This window comes from Triturus cristatus, chromosome 7, assembly GCF_964204655.1.
Source record: "Triturus cristatus chromosome 7, aTriCri1.1, whole genome shotgun sequence".
Lineage (NCBI taxonomy): Eukaryota > Metazoa > Chordata > Amphibia > Caudata > Salamandridae > Triturus > Triturus cristatus.
The window spans coordinates 1,168,282,221-1,168,300,918 of record NC_140590.1 but is presented as its reverse complement, the minus strand read 5'-3'; the positions used below and the strand labels follow the sequence as shown (position 1 = coordinate 1,168,300,918).

Genomic DNA, 18,698 nt, shown 5'->3' with positions numbered 1-18,698 from the left:
AAAATTCCCTACTGGTGACTGACTATTGAACAATCTAAGCATCAATACGTTTCTTCAAAAATGATTGATCTGTGATAAGCAATTTCGCAACATGGGAATATATTTTTCAGACTGTAAACAAATTTAATGTGAACAAATCATGAGGGGGTTCACAGGGTTATAACAAAGCACTATGATAGAGGTTATTGATGTTGTACAAAAAATAGACCTTCAAATCATAAGTGTAAACAACTATTCCAAATAATATACAGTAGGACATGAATCTGATAGCAGAAAACCAATCCTAAACGCAAAACAAAATGCTGAGGAATTAGATGAGTTTCTCGACATTTCAGTCTCTCTTGGCAAATCTGTCCGTCAGACCATCTTCAGGATGACGAGTAAGATGTTAGAATAGTCCCTTATGTATGGTGAGATACTGAATATGTACCAAAATATATGAAACAAAAGGGGGATCACGACAAACAATTCCAGGTCACAGACACCGGAAAGGCCTGATGAATAGGCTAAGATAAGTATCCACACGATATATCATGCAGGCACAATCCTGATATGGTATTGCTGACGCTGATTGCAATGATCAATTTAATAAAAAAGCAAGACCAATGTTCATAAAGATGATGGGCGCTACTCACAAGGTCTATTTCATGAAAATTTAGCTGGTCGAAATCTTGTTGGCGCCAATTACAAGGTCTACCGGATTCTGTTAATTGCTACGTGGCTCTAAACGCGTGCTGCTCCAGAGACAGACAGCATGCACTGGCTGCATCCTCAATGTGCCTTTGCTGTGCGAAAGTTTTAGGACATAGCGTCGATTTCAGCTTAAACGTTGAGGGTTTCGGCTCAGAAGGGTAAGTAAGTGAAAAGGTTGGACCGACTGGCGCTGAGGCAACCAGGCTCGATGGTTTCATCAAGGTGGATCTGAGGCTGCCCACTGTATCCGAATCCAAGGTAAGGAGCGTGCATGGCCTCAAGGCAGTGGTGGCTCAAAAGCCATGCTCAGAGAGTACAGAGCAGCTGGTTGCCCTTTCGCAGAGGGCTACTTGACTTGCAAGGTTTGTCAAGGGAGATCGAGAGGGTGAGCCATACTCCCAAACCATCTGTGCCGAAGGAAGGTCTCAGTTCTCCACGTCGGAGCCATAAGTAGCATCAAGCGAGAAAGTCATCAGCAGCTGAGGGCTTCGTATGTTGATCCCCCTCGAGGTCCTCGCTGCCAAAGACCTGGGGTGCAGTCTCCGCTCCTAGGTGAAATCCCGAGGCGACGGTGTGAGAAAGTGGCTCTGTATATACTGTTCCTTAATAGGTACAGGGTGTACAGAGTCCACAGTCCCTCAGGGTTTAACAGAGGTTAAAGTTAGATATAACCTTACTCTCTAAAGTGGTAGCTTGGTCGAGCAGTAAGGCAGTATCAGAGGACAGTGTAAAGCATTTGTTGCACACACTCAGTCAGCAAATAGTTCCACACACTCAACAACTGAACTCTAGGCCAATGGTTTATATATAAAAAATATATGCTTGTTTTATTTTAGAACCAACACTTGGATTTAAAATATACTTTCTCAACAGGAGATGTTTCATATAAATACTTTTGCAATATGCAATAGACTTTAGTAAACAGTTACAAGTAGTTGCAGTAGGCAACTCTATTTTTAAACACAACAGTACATTGAACTCAATGGTAAATTCAAGTTATTTGCAACAGATTACTTTTTAGATTACTTTTGGAATTCCAGGACTGGATCCTAGATTCAGTCCTGGGTCAGTTCTCAGAATCAAGTGATGAAAGTCGACTTAAGTACTGTAATGATTTTTAACTAATATTTAGCTATTTTAAAAGTTGACACTTAGAAAATATTTCAGAGAAAACAATCAATGATTCCCTATGGAAGAAAATTCAGGTTACAGGTACAGTATGTTCTCGTTACTTTTGTAATCCAGTACTGGGTGCCTAGACTCAGTACTGGGACCTTTATCCAAAACAGGTAAGTAATTACGTTTTCAGATATTATACGATTTTTGAAGAATATTTAAAGATTGCAGAAATTGACACTTAAGAAGAAATTTCACAGAAAAACAGTCAATGATCTCCTATGGAAGAAAATTGGGTCACGGATAAGTACAGTTGTAAGTATTTTTCAGAGTCAGTGCTGGGCACCAAGATCCAGCACTGGGAGCTCACCCAAGAGCAGGTGAGTAATTTCGTTTTCGTTACTCGGCTGACTTTTGGTGAATATTTTAAGATTTGCAAAGTCCACACTTAAAAGAAATTTCAGGAAAAAGCCAGTCAATGTTACCCTATGAAGAAAATAGAGTCATCGGTTTGAGGGTAAGTACTCGACTGGCAGAGTTTAGGTTCTGGGCATAGACTCTGGGGTCCCCCAGGGTCAGGTAGGTACAGTTGGTTCACCCTCAGCGGCTCTAGGGCGGCCGGGTGCAGAGAGAGTTAGGCCCAATGTTATCCTATGAGGGATAGGGGGGCCTGAGTTGGTGGCTGCTGACTGGCAAGCCACGCGGCTGTGGGAGCTGGGCTCCTGGTTACTTACTCAGGGCAAGTGGGGAAGTAGGTAGGTGTAGAGTTTTCACTGCCAGGGCCACTCGGGTGGCTGGGTGCAGAGGGCTTTTGAGCCTTCGGGCGCTCAATTGATTTCAATGGCAGATCTCCGGTTTGGAAAAAGACTGCAAGCTCGGGGACGAGGACTCTTCAGGTGCCACCACCACTTCGAGAGGCAAGTTGGGTAGTTGGAGGATAAGTAGGTACCCCGGGATTGGGCACAGGGGGCCGTGGGGCGCCGCGTGCAGTGGTGCCTTTAGGTGTCGGGAAATCTTACCCTCTGTTGATCGCGGTTGGGGGGGCACCTTGTTCGGAGGCTGCAGGCTTCTTCAGGAGTGTCGAAGGAGGTCCTTGGGTGCCGGACTCTGGGTCACAGTCGCCGTGGGGTCGACCTCAGGGTCTTTGTTCACTCCGGAACCGGCCAGGCTTGGCTGGTGCAGAGTGCGCTGGGTTCACGGTTCCGGGCTGCTGCCAGGGGTTAGAGATAGGTTTCGAGTAGAGCCTCTACTCATGGGAGTCCCAGGGGCTTAGAGCCAAAAGGTAGCCAGGTCCTCCGGGGTTGGTGAGGTTGCTAGCCACAAGAGATGCCGGGCTGGAGCAGGAACAGGTTCGAGGGTCGACATGCCGGTAGGGCTGGGGCCAAAGCAGTTGGTGTCTTCCTCTTTTCAGCAGCTGCAGGGCAGGTCTTCTTTCTTCTTGCTCTTCGTAGTTTGAATCTGGAATCTGGGGAAGGAAGGTTCAGGGTGCCCCTAAATACTAGATTTAGGGGCGTTACAGGTAGGTGAAGGGCAGGGACCAATGGGTCCCCGTCCAGGGGTGGGTACACCCCCTATTCTGCCTCTCTCCTGTGGGAAGGGGGGCAGTAGCCTAGTCCTGATAGGGTAGGGCTCCCCATCTTCAAGATGGCGAGAGCCCGGAAATGTGCTTCACCTCGCCTCCCCCACCTGAGGGTTGGGGTTGACAGGCTGGCACATCCCCTGTCCTTATTTGGGGTTTCCGGCCAAAGCTTCCCGCCAGAGTGGGGGGTTGCAGGGGCCTGGGGAAGCTCACAGAGGCTGCATGCCTTTGAAGCTTCCCCCTGCCCATCCTGGGGGAGGAGATTTAGCACCTCGCCCAGGATGTGCATTGTTGCAGGGGCTCTCCTACCTAGGGGTCCAGCAACATGTCTGCTGGTTGGCAGCCTAGGCAGCCTCAGAGCAGACGTGGATTTGTAGGTTAGGTTTAAAGGGGCACCTCCAAGAAGCCCTCTGGGGTGCTGGGTACATTAAATCCCAAACTGGCATCAGTGTGGGTTTAATGTGCTGAGAAGTTTGATACCAAACTTCCCAGTCTTTAGTGTTGCCATTATGGTGTTGTGGAGCTCGTGTTTGACGATCTCTCAGCACCATGTACTCTTAAATGGCAGCACTGCACTTACAGGGCTCAGGAATGGACCTGGGTACTGTAGGGGCACAGGGCTCCCGCTCCTGTGCCCACACCATTGGCATAAGGCACCCAGCTAGAGGCGTGACTGATGTATGTCATGGCAGTGTAGGTGATGGGCATGGCACACAGGGATGTGTGCCATGTCGACTTTGTTTTTGTCGTGCACCCAAACACTCAGCCTGCAAAGGCAGTGTGTGTATGTAAGGGTACAGGGCCTCCAAGGGTGGCACAAGGAGTGCTGCAGCTCTTACAGGCCTTCCTTGGTCACAAAGCCCTGGATACTTAGGGTACCATTTACCAGGGGCTGACATGTGGCCAGGGTTTGCCAATTTGGGTTTGGTTTGTTTTAGGGAAGGAACATAGGCCCTGGGCACCTGATTGGCAGGAGACCAGGGCACACTCAGTCAAAGTGCATTCAGCAATTCAGCAAAAAGTGGGGGCATACCATGTAAGAAAGATGGCACTTTCTCACAGACGGGCCTGACAGCAATGGTGAGATTTTTTCTGCGCAAGAATCAAGAGTTTTTTCACGCAGCAGGCATCACATGCAGTCTTGTCGTACTCTGGCCAGAGGCAGAGGTTACAGACCTGATGCAGATCAGTCCAGGGATATTTTGACAATATCTGAAGGGCGTCCGTCCAACCACAGTTGAGGCATTGTCAAAAGGCAGAGGAGAGAAGACATGGGACGCCCTAGAGGGCGAGGCACCGCGATTGGCCGGGGACTACCAGAGAGAGTCTTTCGGAGCAATATAATTAGGGCTCCCTATTTTCCTTTTTTACAGATAAATACAGACAAACCCATTTTCCTGTCTGTATTTATTTTTAAACGTGGATAAAAAACGGAAATTGGATGTTCTTTGAGTGATTCTAAATGTTGTCAGTCAGGGATGGCAAGCAACTGGCTGTGTAGATTGTCAGGCAAGAGGGTTAGAAAAAGAAAGGAACTTTGGTAAAAAAGTCAAACAGCAGTAGATATGTACAAGGTTGTGAGAAAGTGCCATCTTTCTTGCATGGTATGCCCCCACTTTTTGCTAAATTGCTGAATGTACTTCGATTGAGTGTACCCTGGGTTCCTGCCAATCAGGTGCCCAGGGCCTATGTTCCTTCCTTAAACCACACAAACTCCAAATTGGCAAACCCTAGCCACATGTCAGCCCCTAGTAAATGGTACCCTAGGTACCCAGGGCCTTGTGACCAGGGAAGGCCTCTAAGGGCTGCAGCACTCATTGTGCCACCCTCAGAGGCCCTGTACCCTTACACACACACACTGCCCTTGCAGGCTGAGTGTCTGGGTGCAGGACAAAACAAAGAGTCGACATGGCACACATCACTGTGTACCATGCCCATCACCTACACTGCCAAGGCATATGTCAGCCACCCCTCTAGCTGGGTGCATTACGCCTATGGTGTGGGCACAGGAGCAGGAGCCCTGTGCCCCTACAGTACCCGGGTCCATTCCTGGGCACTGTAAGTGCAGTGCTGTCATTTAAGAATACATGGTGCTGAGAGCTTGTCAAACACGAGCTCCACCGCACCATATTGGCAACACTGAAGCCTGGGAAGTTTGGTATCAAACTTCTCAGCACATTGAACCCACACTGATGCCAGTGTAGGATTTAATGTACTAAGCACCCCAGAGGGCATCTTAGAAGATGCCCCCGTACAGCTAACTTGCAATCCACGTCTGCTCTGAGGCTGCCCAGGCTGCCACACAGCAGACACGTTGCTGGACCCCTGGGTGGGAGAGCCCCTGCTCTCCCGGGCCTGCAACAATGCACATCCTGGGTGAGGTGAGAAATCTCCTCCCCCAGGATGAGCAAAGGGAAGCTTCAAAGGCCTGCCGCCAGTTGGAGTTTCCCCAGGCCACTGCAACCCCCCACTCTGGCGGGAAGCTTGGCCGGAAACCCCATACAAGGACAGGGGATGTGCCAGCCTGCCCACCCCACCCCTCAGGTGGGGGAGGCGAGGTGAAGCACATCTCCGGGCTCTCGCCATCTTGAAGATGGGAGGCCCTACCCTATCAGGATTAGGCTACTGCCCCCCTCCCACAGGAGAGAGGCAGGATAGGGGGTGTACCCACCCCAGGACAAGGACCCATTGGTCCCTGGCCTTCACCTACCTGTAACGCCCCTAAATCTAGTATTTAGGGGCCCCCTGAACCTTCCTTCCTCAGATTCCAGATAGAAAAACGACAAGAAGAGCAAGAAGAACAAAGACCTGCCCTGCAGCTGCTAAAAAGAGAAGAAGACACCAACTGCTTTGGCCCCAGCCCTACCGGCCTGTCGACTCTCGAACCTGCACCAGCGCGGCATCCCACGTGGCCAGCAACCTCACCAACCCCGGAGGACCTGGCTACCTTTTAGCTCTAAGCCCCTGGGACTCCCACGAGTAGAGGCTCTACTCAAGAAACCTACTTGCTATCCCTGGCACCAGCCCGGGACCGCGGACCCAACACACTCTGCACCAGCCAAGCCTGGCCAGTGCCGGAGTGGACAAAGACCCAGAGGACGACCCCACGGCGACTGTGACCCAGAGTCCGGCACCCAAGGACCCCCCCTCGACATCCCGGAAGAAGCCTGCAGCCTCAGAACCAAGTGCCACCCCAGCCGCGATCAACCAGAGGGTAAGATTCCCGACGTCAAAAGGCACCCCTGCACCCGGCGCCCTGCGACCCCCTGTGCCCAATCCCGGGGTACCCACCTAACCTACAACTACCCAACTTACCTCTCGAAGTGGTGGTGGCACCTGAAACATCCTCGTCCCCGAGCCTGCAGCCTCTTTCCAAACCGGAACATTCCCATTGATTTCCATTGAGCGCCCTAAGGCTCAAAAGCACCCTGCACCCAGCCGCCCGAGTGGCCCTGGCAGTGCCCTCTCTACACTAACCTACTTCCCCACTTGCCCTGAGTAAGTGACCAGGAGCCCAGCTCCCACAGCCGCGTGGCTTGCCAGACAGCAGCCACCAACCAAGGCCCCCCTATCCCTCATAGGATAACATTGGGCCCAACTCTCTCTGCACCCGGCCGTCCTGAAACCGCTGAGGGTGAACCAACTGTACCTACCTGACACTGGGGGACCCCTGAGTCCAGGCCCGGAATTTCAACACTACCAGTCGAGTACTTACCCTTAAACCGCTAACTTCATTTTCCTCATAGGGTAACATTGACTGGCTTTTTCTTCAAAAATCTTCTAAGTGTGAACTTTTCAAAACTGCAAAAATTCACCAAAAATCAGCCAAGTGACAAAAACGAATTTACTCACCTGCTCCTAGGTGAGCTCCCAGTGCTGCATCTTGGTGCCCAGCCCTGACTCTGAAAAGTGTTCACAACTATACTTACTTCTAACTCATTTTTCTCCCATAGGAAACCATTGTCTGCTTTTCTGTGAAATTTCTTCTAAGTGTCTACTTTTGCAAATTTGAAATATTCTTTTAAAATCGTACCATTTCTGCAAACGAAATTACTTACCTGCTTTTGATAAGGACCCCAGTCCTGGGTCTAGGCACCCAGTCCTGGATTACTAAAGTAACGATAAAGTACTCTACCTGCAATTTGAATTTCTTGCCATAGAGATCCATTGAATGTTTTCTGTGAAATATTTTCTAAGTGCTAACTTTTGAAATAGCTAAATATTATTTAAAAATCATTACAGTTATTAAGTCGACTTTCATCACTTGATTCTGAATACTGACCCCAGGCTGGTTCTAGGATCCAGACCTGGGATTCCAAAAGTAATCTGAAAAGTAATTTATTACAAATAACCTGAATTTACCATTGAGCTCAATGCATTGTTATGTTTAGGAAATAGGATTGTTTATTGCAACCAACTGTGACTGTTTACACAAATTTATTGCTTGAAACAAAAGTATTTACATTCAACCTCTCATTCTGAGAAAGTATATTTTTACCCCCTTGGGGTTCTAAAAATAAAACAAGCATATATTTTATATATACAAATCATTGGCCTAGAGTTCAGTTATTGAGTGTGTGAAACCATTTGCTGACTGAGTGGGTACAATAAATGCTTTACACTGTCCTCTGGTACTGCCTTACTGCTCGACCAAGCTACCACTTTTGAGAGTAAGGTCATACCTAACTTTGACCTCTATCAGCCTCTGGGGGACTGTGGACTCTGTACACCCTGTACCTATTAGGGAACAGTATATACAGAGCCACTTTCTCACATTGGTGGCAGCGGTGGGATACAAACTTGCATTTGTTGGACTACTTGGTTACCATCTGATCACACGACAGAACTCTTAAAAATTGCCTTTAGAATTCTGATTGGTTTTTCCAAAATTACTAAAAGTCTTGCTAGGGCCTCGCTTAAGTCCCATTAGAATTTTAGAAAAATAAAAGTCACTATAGTCAGGGTAGAGGGTTAGAACTGTCAGGTTAGAATGTCTCAAACAAACCCAGCTATTAGTGATAATAATAACATGGACCTGGTGGAGGAGCTCGACCTCACACCTTACTTACACTTGTCTTTCAAGGAATTGAGGTCCTTATGTAAACTCAAAAATTTACAAATGGGTCAGGATCCATCCAAACAAGGGCTCCAGGAGCTCCTGGCTGAGTATGCTAAAGACCACCCATCTGAACATGGTGATGGCCAGTCAGATGAGGAAAGGGAAACAGGGGAGGAGGACAGCAACCTCCCCATACTATTCCCTAGGGAGGAGATGGCACCCATACCCTCCAACTCAAGACATAGCATCTGGGCACCTCGAGACCACACAGGTGGCTCTGGTCCCAGAGACAACACTGGGGGACCCCCCAGTGAAGAGGACAGCCTTGTGAGGCTGGCCAAAAGAATAGATCTAGAGTCCAGGCTCCTGGCTCTAGAAAAGGAAAGGAGAGAGATGGGTTTAGCACCCATCAATGGTGGCAGCAATAATAAAAACAAGGATAGGGAGGAAACTTCTGACCTTAAAATCCCCAAAGGGATTGTCCCTAAATTTGAGGAAGGTGATGATATCACCAAATGGTTCACAGCCTTTGAGAGGGCTTGTGATATCAGGAAAGTAAAGAAACCTCTCTGGGGGGCACTCCTGTGGGAACTGTTCTCTGGTAACTGCAGGGACAGGCTTCTGACTCTCTCTGGGCCAGAAGCAGGATCCTATGACCTCATGAAGAAAGCTCTGATTGAGGGATTCGGATTCACCACTGAGGAGTATAGAATTAGATTCAGGGGGGCTCACAAAACCCAGACCCCAGTCCTGGATTGATTTTGTAGATTTCTCAGTGAAGACACTGGATGGTTGGTTAGCTGGACATGGTGTGCAGGATTTTACTGGATTGTACAATTTATTCATGAAGGAACATATTTTGAGTAACTGCACAAATGAAAAGTTGCATCAGCATTTGGTAGACCTAGGTCTAATTTCTCCCCAAGAATTGGGAAAGAAGGCAGACCACTGGGTCAAGACTAGGGTGACCAAGACAACCACTGGGGGTGACCAAAAGAAGGTGGTCACAAAACCTCCCCAGGGGAAAGGTGGTGAGAATCCCCAAGATAAAAAGTCTGAGTCTTCCAAAGGGCCCCAAAAACCTGTTCAGGTGGGTGGGACCCAAACTACTCCCTATGTGCCCCAACCATATAGGGGGAAGAACTTTGATCCCTTAAAGGCCTGGTGTAATACCTGTAAGAAGCAGGGACACCTAACTGTATCTTGCCCCCTAAACAAAGCCCCTAAGGCACCCAGTACAGCCACTCCTGGGGCAGCAAGTATACAAATGGGATCAGAGGTGTACCCTGAGCAAATCTGGGAACACACTGAAGCAAGTTTAGTCTCCTTGGGAGAAGTGGAGTTTGCCACTGTGGCTGTGTGGCCCCCCAACTTAAAGAAATACTTACAGTACCCCTGGGTAAATGGAACTAGGGTAGAAGCTCTGAGGGATACAGGTGCCAGTGTCACTATGGTGAAAGACACACTGGTTTCCCCTGAGCAATACTTGATTGGGAAGTCTTACCCAGTCACCAACGCTGACAGTGTCACCACTAGTCATCCCATGGCCATGGTAACATTAGGCTGGGGGGGGGTTACTGGCCTGAAACAGGTAGTGGTCTCTCCAAAGTTGCCAGCTGCATGCCTGCTTGGAAATGATCTGGAAACCTCAGCCTGGGCTGAAGTTGAGTTAAAGGCCCATGCAGCCATGCTGGGCATCCCTGAATTGGTGTGTGTGCAAACCAGAGCACAGAGCAAGAGGAAGGGTGAAAAAGTAGGTTTGGAGCCTGGAATAATGGCCCAACCAACCAAGAGGAAGGGCAAGGAGACTGGGGGACCAGCTTCTGTACAGCCAAACACTCAGAACCCCTCTCCCCCTGGAGAGGATGTAGATACCCCTGAGGGAACTGAGTCCATGGAGCTTGACCCTTACCAGGTTGAACTCTTGGGCCCAGGGGGACCCTCTAGGGAAGAGCTGTGCCAGGGCCAGCGAGACTGTCCCACTCTTGAAAGCCTGAGACAACAAGCTGCTTCAGAAGCCAGGGGAGATGTCAGTGGTACCCACAGAGCTTATTGGGAAGAGGGATTACTGTATGCTGAGGCAAGAGACCCCACTCCTGGAGCCACCAGGAGGGTGGTAGTGCCACAGAAGTACAGGGAGTTCCTCCTAACTTTGGCTCATGACATCCCCCTAGCTGGACATCTGGGGCAATCCAAAACTTGGGAAAGGTTAGTGAGTCACTTTTACTGGCCCCAGATGCACCAAAAGGTGAAGGAGTTTGTCAGCTCCTGTGTTACCTGTCAGGCCAGTGGCAAGACAGGTGGCCACCCAAAGGCCCCCCTCATTCCACTACCAGTGGTGGGGGTCCCCTTTGAAAGGGTAGGTGTGGACATTGTGGGTCCACTTGAACCTCCCACAGCCTCAGGGAACAAATTCATTCTAGTAGTAGTGGATCATGCTACTAGGTACCCTGAAGCAATTCCACTTAGGACTACTACAGCTCCTGCAGTAGCCAAGGCCCTCCTGGGTGTCTTCACCAGGGTGGGTTTTCCTAAGGAGGTGGTTTCAGACAGAGGTTCCAACTTCATGTCTGCTTACCTAACACACATGTGGAAAGAGTGTGGAGTGCAGTACAAGTTTACTACACCCTACCACCCACAAACCAATGGCCTTGTTGAGAGGTTCAACAAGACATTGAAAGGTATGATCATGGGACTCCCTGAGAAACTCAAAAGGAGGTGGGATGTCCTGTTACCATGCTTACTTTTCGCTTACAGGGAAGTGCCACAGAAGGGAGTAGGTTTCTCACCCTTTGAACTTCTGTTTGGTCATCCTGTAAGGGGACCACTATGTCTTGTAAAAGAGGGCTGGGAGAGGCCTCTTCAGGAACCCAAACAAGACATAGTGGACTATGTGCTTGGCCTAAGGTCCAGAATGGCTGAGTATATGGAAAAGGCATCCAAGAACCTTGAGGCCAGCCAGGAGCTCCAGAAGCACTGGTATGACCAAAAAGCTGCACTGGTTGAATTTCAACCAGGGCAACAGGTGTGGGTTTTGGAGCCAGTGGCACCAAGGGCTCTCCAAGACAAATGGAGTGGCCCTTACCCTATCCTAGAGAGAAAGAGTGAGGTCACCTATCTAGTTGACCTGGGCACTAGCAGGACACCCAAAAGGGTCATCCATGTGAACCGCCTTAAACTCTACAATGATAGGGCTGACATCACCATGCTGATGGTGACTGATGAAGAACAGGAAGCAGAGAGTGAGCCACTCCCTGACCTCCTATCCTACAGCCCAAAAGATGGGTCAGTAGATGGTGTGATTTTCTCAGACACCCTCTCTGCCCAACAGCAGACTGACTGCAAGCAAGTCTTGCAACAATATGCTAGCCTCTTTTCCCTGACCCCGGTCTGACAAGCTGGTGTACCCATGATGTGGACACTGGTGACAGTGCACCTGTCAAGAACAAAATCTATCGACAGTCAGATCAAGTCAAGGAAAGCATCAAAGCTGAGGTCAGCAAGATGCTGGAGTTAGGGGTCATTGAGCCTTCAGAGAGCCCCTGGGCTAGCCCAGTGGTTCTGGTCCCCAAACCTCATCAACAGGGTGAAAAGAGAGAGATGAGGTTCTGTGTGGACTATAGAGGGCTCAAATCTGTCACCAAGACAGATGCTCACCCTATCCCAAGAGCAGATGAACTGATAGACAAATTGGGGGCTGCCAAATTTCTCAGTACCTTTGACTTAACTGCAGGGTACTGGCAGATTGGCATGGCCCCAGGAGCAAAAGAAAAGACAGCATTCTCCACCCCTGATGGGCATTATCAGTTTACTGTGATGCCCTTTGGGTTAAAGAATGCCCCTGCCACCTTCCAGAGGTTGGTGAACCATGTCCTGGCTGGGTTGGAGTCCTTTAGTGCAGCTTATCTTGATGATATTGCTGTCTTTAGCTCCACCTGGCAGGATCACCTGATCCACCTTGGGAAGGTTTTAGAGGCTCTGCAGAGTGCAGGTCTCACTATCAAGGCATCCAAATGCCAGATAGGGCAGGGCACTGTGGTGTACTTGGGCCACCTTGTAGGTGGAGGCCAGGTACAGCCCTTACAACCCAAAATCCAGGCCATCATGGACTGGATAGCTCCAACAACCCAGACCCAAGTCAGGGCATTCCTTGGCTTGACTGGGTACTACAGGAGGTTTGTGAAGGGGTATGGGTCCATTGTGACCCCCCTCACAGAACTCACCTCCAAGAAAATGCCCAAGAAAGTTAACTGGACAGTTAGTTGTCAAAAGGCTTTTGACACCCTAAAAGAAGCAATGTGCTCAGCACCAATTCTAAAAGCTCCAAATTATGCCAAGCAGTTCATAGTGCAGACTGATGCCTCTGAGCTAGGGATAGGAGCGGTCCTATCCCAGACCAATGATGAAGGCCAAGACCAACCTGTTGCTTTTATAAGCAGAAGACTACTCCCTAGAGAGCAGCGTTGGAGTGCCATTGAGAGGGAGGCCTTTGCTGTGGTTTGGTCCCTGAAGAAGCTGAGGCCATACTTGTTTGGCACTCACTTCCTAGTTCAAACTGACCACAGACCTCTCAGATGGCTAATGCAGATGAAAGGGGAAAATCCAAAACTACTGAGGTGGTCCATCTCCCTACAGGGAATGGACTTTGAAGTGGAACACAGACCAGGGACTGCCCATGCCAATGCAGATGGACTTTCCAGGTTCTTCCACTTAGACAATGAAGACTCCATAGGACAAGGTTAGTCTCATCACCTTTCGTTTGGGGGGGGGTTGTGTGAGAAAGTGCCATCTTTCTTGCATGGTATGCCCCCACTTTTTGCTAAATTGCTGAATGTACTTCGATTGAGTGTACCCTGGGTTCCTGCCAATCAGGTGCCCAGGGCCTATGTTCCTTCCTTAAACCACACAAACTCCAAATTGGCAAACCCTAGCCACATGTCAGCCCCTAGTAAATGGTACCCTAGGTACCCAGGGCCTTGTGACCAGGGAAGGCCTCTAAGGGCTGCAGCACTCATTGTGCCACCCTCAGAGGCCCTGTACCCTTACACACACACACTGCCCTTGCAGGCTGAGTGTCTGGGTGCAGGACAAAACAAAGAGTCGACATGGCACACATCACTGTGTACCATGCCCATCACCTACACTGCCAAGGCATATGTCAGCCACCCCTCTAGCTGGGTGCATTACGCCTATGGTGTGGGCACAGGAGCAGGAGCCCTGTGCCCCTACAGTACCCGGGTCCATTCCTGGGCACTGTAAGTGCAGTGCTGTCATTTAAGAATACATGGTGCTGAGAGCTTGTCAAACACGAGCTCCACCGCACCATATTGGCAACACTGAAGCCTGGGAAGTTTGGTATCAAACTTCTCAGCACATTGAACCCACACTGATGCCAGTGTAGGATTTAATGTACTAAGCACCCCAGAGGGCATCTTAGAAGATGCCCCCGTACAGCTAACTTGCAATCCACGTCTGCTCTGAGGCTGCCCAGGCTGCCACACAGCAGACACGTTGCTGGACCCCTGGGTGGGAGAGCCCCTGCTCTCCCGGGCCTGCAACAATGCACATCCTGGGTGAGGTGAGAAATCTCCTCCCCCAGGATGAGCAAAGGGAAGCTTCAAAGGCCTGCCGCCAGTTGGAGTTTCCCCAGGCCACTGCAACCCCCCACTCTGGCGGGAAGCTTGGCCGGAAACCCCATACAAGGACAGGGGATGTGCCAGCCTGCCCACCCCACCCCTCAGGTGGGGGAGGCGAGGTGAAGCACATCTCCGGGCTCTCGCCATCTTGAAGATGGGAGGCCCTACCCTATCAGGATTAGGCTACTGCCCCCCTCCCACAGGAGAGAGGCAGGATAGGGGGTGTACCCACCCCAGGACAAGGACCCATTGGTCCCTGGCCTTCACCTACCTGTAACGCCCCTAAATCTAGTATTTAGGGGCCCCCTGAACCTTCCTTCCTCAGATTCCAGATAGAAAAACGACAAGAAGAGCAAGAAGAACAAAGACCTGCCCTGCAGCTGCTAAAAAGAGAAGAAGACACCAACTGCTTTGGCCCCAGCCCTACCGGCCTGTCGACTCTCGAACCTGCACCAGCGCGGCATCCCACGTGGCCAGCAACCTCACCAACCCCGGAGGACCTGGCTACCTTTTAGCTCTAAGCCCCTGGGACTCCCACGAGTAGAGGCTCTACTCAAGAAACCTACTTGCTATCCCTGGCACCAGCCCGGGACCGCGGACCCAACACACTCTGCACCAGCCAAGCCTGGCCAGTGCCGGAGTGGACAAAGACCCAGAGGACGACCCCACGGCGACTGTGACCCAGAGTCCGGCACCCAAGGACCCCCCTCGACATCCCGGAAGAAGCCTGCAGCCTCAGAACCAAGTGCCACCCCAGCCGCGATCAACCAGAGGGTAAGATTCCCGACGTCAAAAGGCACCCCTGCACCCGGCGCCCTGCGACCCCCTGTGCCCAATCCCGGGGTACCCACCTAACCTACAACTACCCAACTTACCTCTCGAAGTGGTGGTGGCACCTGAAACATCCTCGTCCCCGAGCCTGCAGCCTCTTTCCAAACCGGAACATTCCCATTGATTTCCATTGAGCGCCCTAAGGCTCAAAAGCACCCTGCACCCAGCCGCCCGAGTGGCCCTGGCAGTGCCCTCTCTACACTAACCTACTTCCCCACTTGCCCTGAGTAAGTGACCAGGAGCCCAGCTCCCACAGCCGCGTGGCTTGCCAGACAGCAGCCACCAACCAAGGCCCCCCTATCCCTCATAGGATAACATTGGGCCCAACTCTCTCTGCACCCGGCCGTCCTGAAACCGCTGAGGGTGAACCAACTGTACCTACCTGACACTGGGGGACCCCTGAGTCCAGGCCCGGAATTTCAACACTACCAGTCGAGTACTTACCCTTAAACCGCTAACTTCATTTTCCTCATAGGGTAACATTGACTGGCTTTTTCTTCAAAAATCTTCTAAGTGTGAACTTTTCAAAACTGCAAAAATTCACCAAAAATCAGCCAAGTGACAAAAACGAATTTACTCACCTGCTCCTAGGTGAGCTCCCAGTGCTGGATCTTGGTGCCCAGCCCTGACTCTGAAAAGTGTTCACAACTATACTTACTTCTAACTCATTTTTCTCCCATAGGAAACCATTGTCTGCTTTTCTGTGAAATTTCTTCTAAGTGTCTACTTTTGCAAATTTGAAATATTCTTTTAAAATCGTACCATTTCTGCAAACGAAATTACTTACCTGCTTTTGATAAGGACCCCAGTCCTGGGTCTAGGCACCCAGTCCTGGATTACTAAAGTAACGATAAAGTACTCTACCTGCAATTTGAATTTCTTGCCATAGAGATCCATTGAATGTTTTCTGTGAAATATTTTCTAAGTGCTAACTTTTGAAATAGCTAAATATTATTTAAAAATCATTACAGTTATTAAGTCGACTTTCATCACTTGATTCTGAATACTGACCCCAGGCTGGTTCTAGGATCCAGACCTGGGATTCCAAAAGTAATCTGAAAAGTAATTTATTACAAATAACCTGATTTTACCATTGAGCTCAATGCATTGTTATGTTTAGGAAATAGGATTGTTTATTGCAACCAACTGTGACTGTTTACACAAATTTATTGCTTGAAACAAAAGTATTTACATTCAACCTCTCATTCTGAGAAAGTATATTTTTACCCCCTTGGGGTTCTAAAAATAAAACAAGCATATATTTTATATATACAAATCATTGGCCTAGAGTTCAGTTATTGAGTGTGTGAAACCATTTGCTGACTGAGTGGGTACAATAAATGCTTTACACTGTCCTCTGGTACTGCCTTACTGCTCGACCAAGCTACCACTTTTGAGAGTAAGGTCATACCTAACTTTGACCTCTATCAGCCTCTGGGGGACTGTGGACTCTGTACACCCTGTACATATTAGGGAACAGTATATACAGAGCCACTTTCTCACAAAGGTTGATACTAATTATGTGTAGGTTTTCATATGAGTGCATTGATTTATCATCTGTGGGTTTAGATATCATTAAAACCTCTAAGGCATTTAACCAGGAGAGCATATTGATCGGTTGAATGAATGTGGAAATATACTAGTTTCAGCTTAATTTTTCCACATAACCCAAAATAAATATGGATAAATACAGATAAAATTAGCAAAAAATAAATAGGAATAAATACAGACTGAAAAGTAGAAAAAATAAATACCATGAAACTGGGAGCCCTAAACAAAATCCAGAAGTCAGACGGTAGAGTTCAAGAAACAAAGGGAGAGGATCAGTGAAGTTCGAGAGGCTCGCAGATGGTGTCGATCTGGAGCACACATCCAAACCAGTCAACGGAAAGAAAATCTATCAATGAAGTCGATGCCAATGCGTATTATCAAAAAGAGGAGTCGTCACAATACCTCATGACTCAAAAAACTGCAAACAAAAACAACTTGCACACATCTAGACCCCACACTGGATTGCAAGAGTGTGCAGAGCATCTGTATATATAGCTACACACGCCTCGTACAATTTAATTTCAGAATAGATGGTTCCTGTTCTACACGATGTGTGCGACTTGGAAATAAGTCTTTCATGGATTTGTATGTTTCTTTGAGGTGTTTTATACTTCTCTCCTAAATCAGCCTGCCTCAAGAGACGAAGGAGGGGTCTTTTACATTAAATCTATAGAAGCTTTTGACCACCCACAACCAATAATTTTGGCTACTCTTCTTATTCTTCAAATACCCCCCTGTGGAGACTTGAGTGCAGCTGTGTGTTCCTTGAAACACTACTTGGTTTCACCCTCATTTTGTAGTAAAATACTCAAAGGTGAGGCACTTGACTAGCAATGACTGTGCACCTTATGGATGTCTGCCAAAGACAGTGTGCTAACAACCCTCCCGTATAGTGCAGAATCTTTTTTTACCTTTAACATCCGAAGTTTGGTGCAGACATCGGACATTGCTACTTCAATTTTTTGTCTCCCCATTTGCTTCACTGGTTTGGTGGAGTTGTGCAGTCTGTGTAACTATACATTGTGGGCTTCTGGGGACAAGGTTCTCATGTCATAGGTCATGCGCTGAACATCAAAATTAAATTATAAGAATAACACTTCGCCATGGTACGAGTACATAATGCAATCTACAACACCGCACACTGCATTTACTTTTACAGTGCTCAAAACCACAACCCTGTTCACACATGCTGGCATGAACCTAGAAAATCCCTTGTGTGTTCGGATTTCCTTGAAGTCCCAGCTGCAACTTGCCCAGTAAAACTCACCTTCCTGGCAACACCCCTCTTCCACCGCCTTTCCTGTGCAAAGTCTGCTGCCAGCCACTGCATCTCCTCACAGAGGTAATCCCAGTGAACTTTAGGGCGAAGCGGCTCAGGTACTTTTGACAATCTTCTGGAAGACCAGAATCCTTCCTTCTTGAGCTCTGCAATCCTATTCTCAATCTCTGCCTCCTGCAGATCGAATGAAACAAAAGAATTAACAGATATTAGGAAAAGAGACAAATATAAAGGGCCCAGACTTTAGGAAAAGGAACATACAAATACAAGCATTCAAAGTAGTAACACTTTTACTTGCAACCCTTAGTCCACCATCCAAGTGGACATCCTGGACACCAAGTACAAAACTAGAGCAGTTTTGTGTACCAGAAGTTTTATTTTTTAAGAAAGATAAGGAAATGTTCCCTACCAATAATCCTAGTTCTGTCACAAATGTTCTTTCCAAATAAATTAAAAGTAGATCATTGTACGTGTGCAGGTTGCCCCTGGAACACATTTTACAGCACATTTCTCATGTTCTTTTTTGCTTTTATTTATTAATTTTTTATTTATTTGTTAACATAAAAGGGTCTCTGAGGAGCCAAAAAAACAAACCAGAAAAAAAAATTCTGAAAAGTTAATCAGAAGCCCATTGGAGGAGTTTCAAGGCATTTTGTCGACTAAAGTTGGGCTCTCAGGCAACCATGACAGCTGACCCAGCTGCTGTTTGCGATGGCCATTGAGAAACTCGCTAGCTGGATACGTGAAGATGCCCAGAGCCACATCTTAAGATGAGACCCGAACTGGGAAGACAATTAACCTATACAGATGACGTCTTTCTCTACTTGGTGGACACCTGCCAGTCTCTTCCACGGATTATGGCAATCCTGAACGCCTTCAAGGTGTTCACAGGAATTTGCATGAACTGGAATGAATCTGTAGCTTACACCTTGACACACTGGCACCCCTCTCCTG

General features: G+C 48.5%; 1 protein-coding gene across 1 annotated transcript in view; it reads right to left on the bottom strand.

The window, feature by feature from the left end:
• Window positions 1-18,698, bottom strand: part of SRCAP (Snf2 related CREBBP activator protein) — a 1,742,136-nt gene that overhangs the window by 1,419,258 nt on the left and 304,180 nt on the right. Inside the window, exon 5 of the mRNA XM_085618450.1 lies at window positions 17,733-17,918. Within this exon, the coding sequence (XP_085474576.1) occupies window positions 17,733-17,918 (186 nt within the window). The remainder of the gene's footprint in view (window positions 1-17,732; window positions 17,919-18,698) is intronic.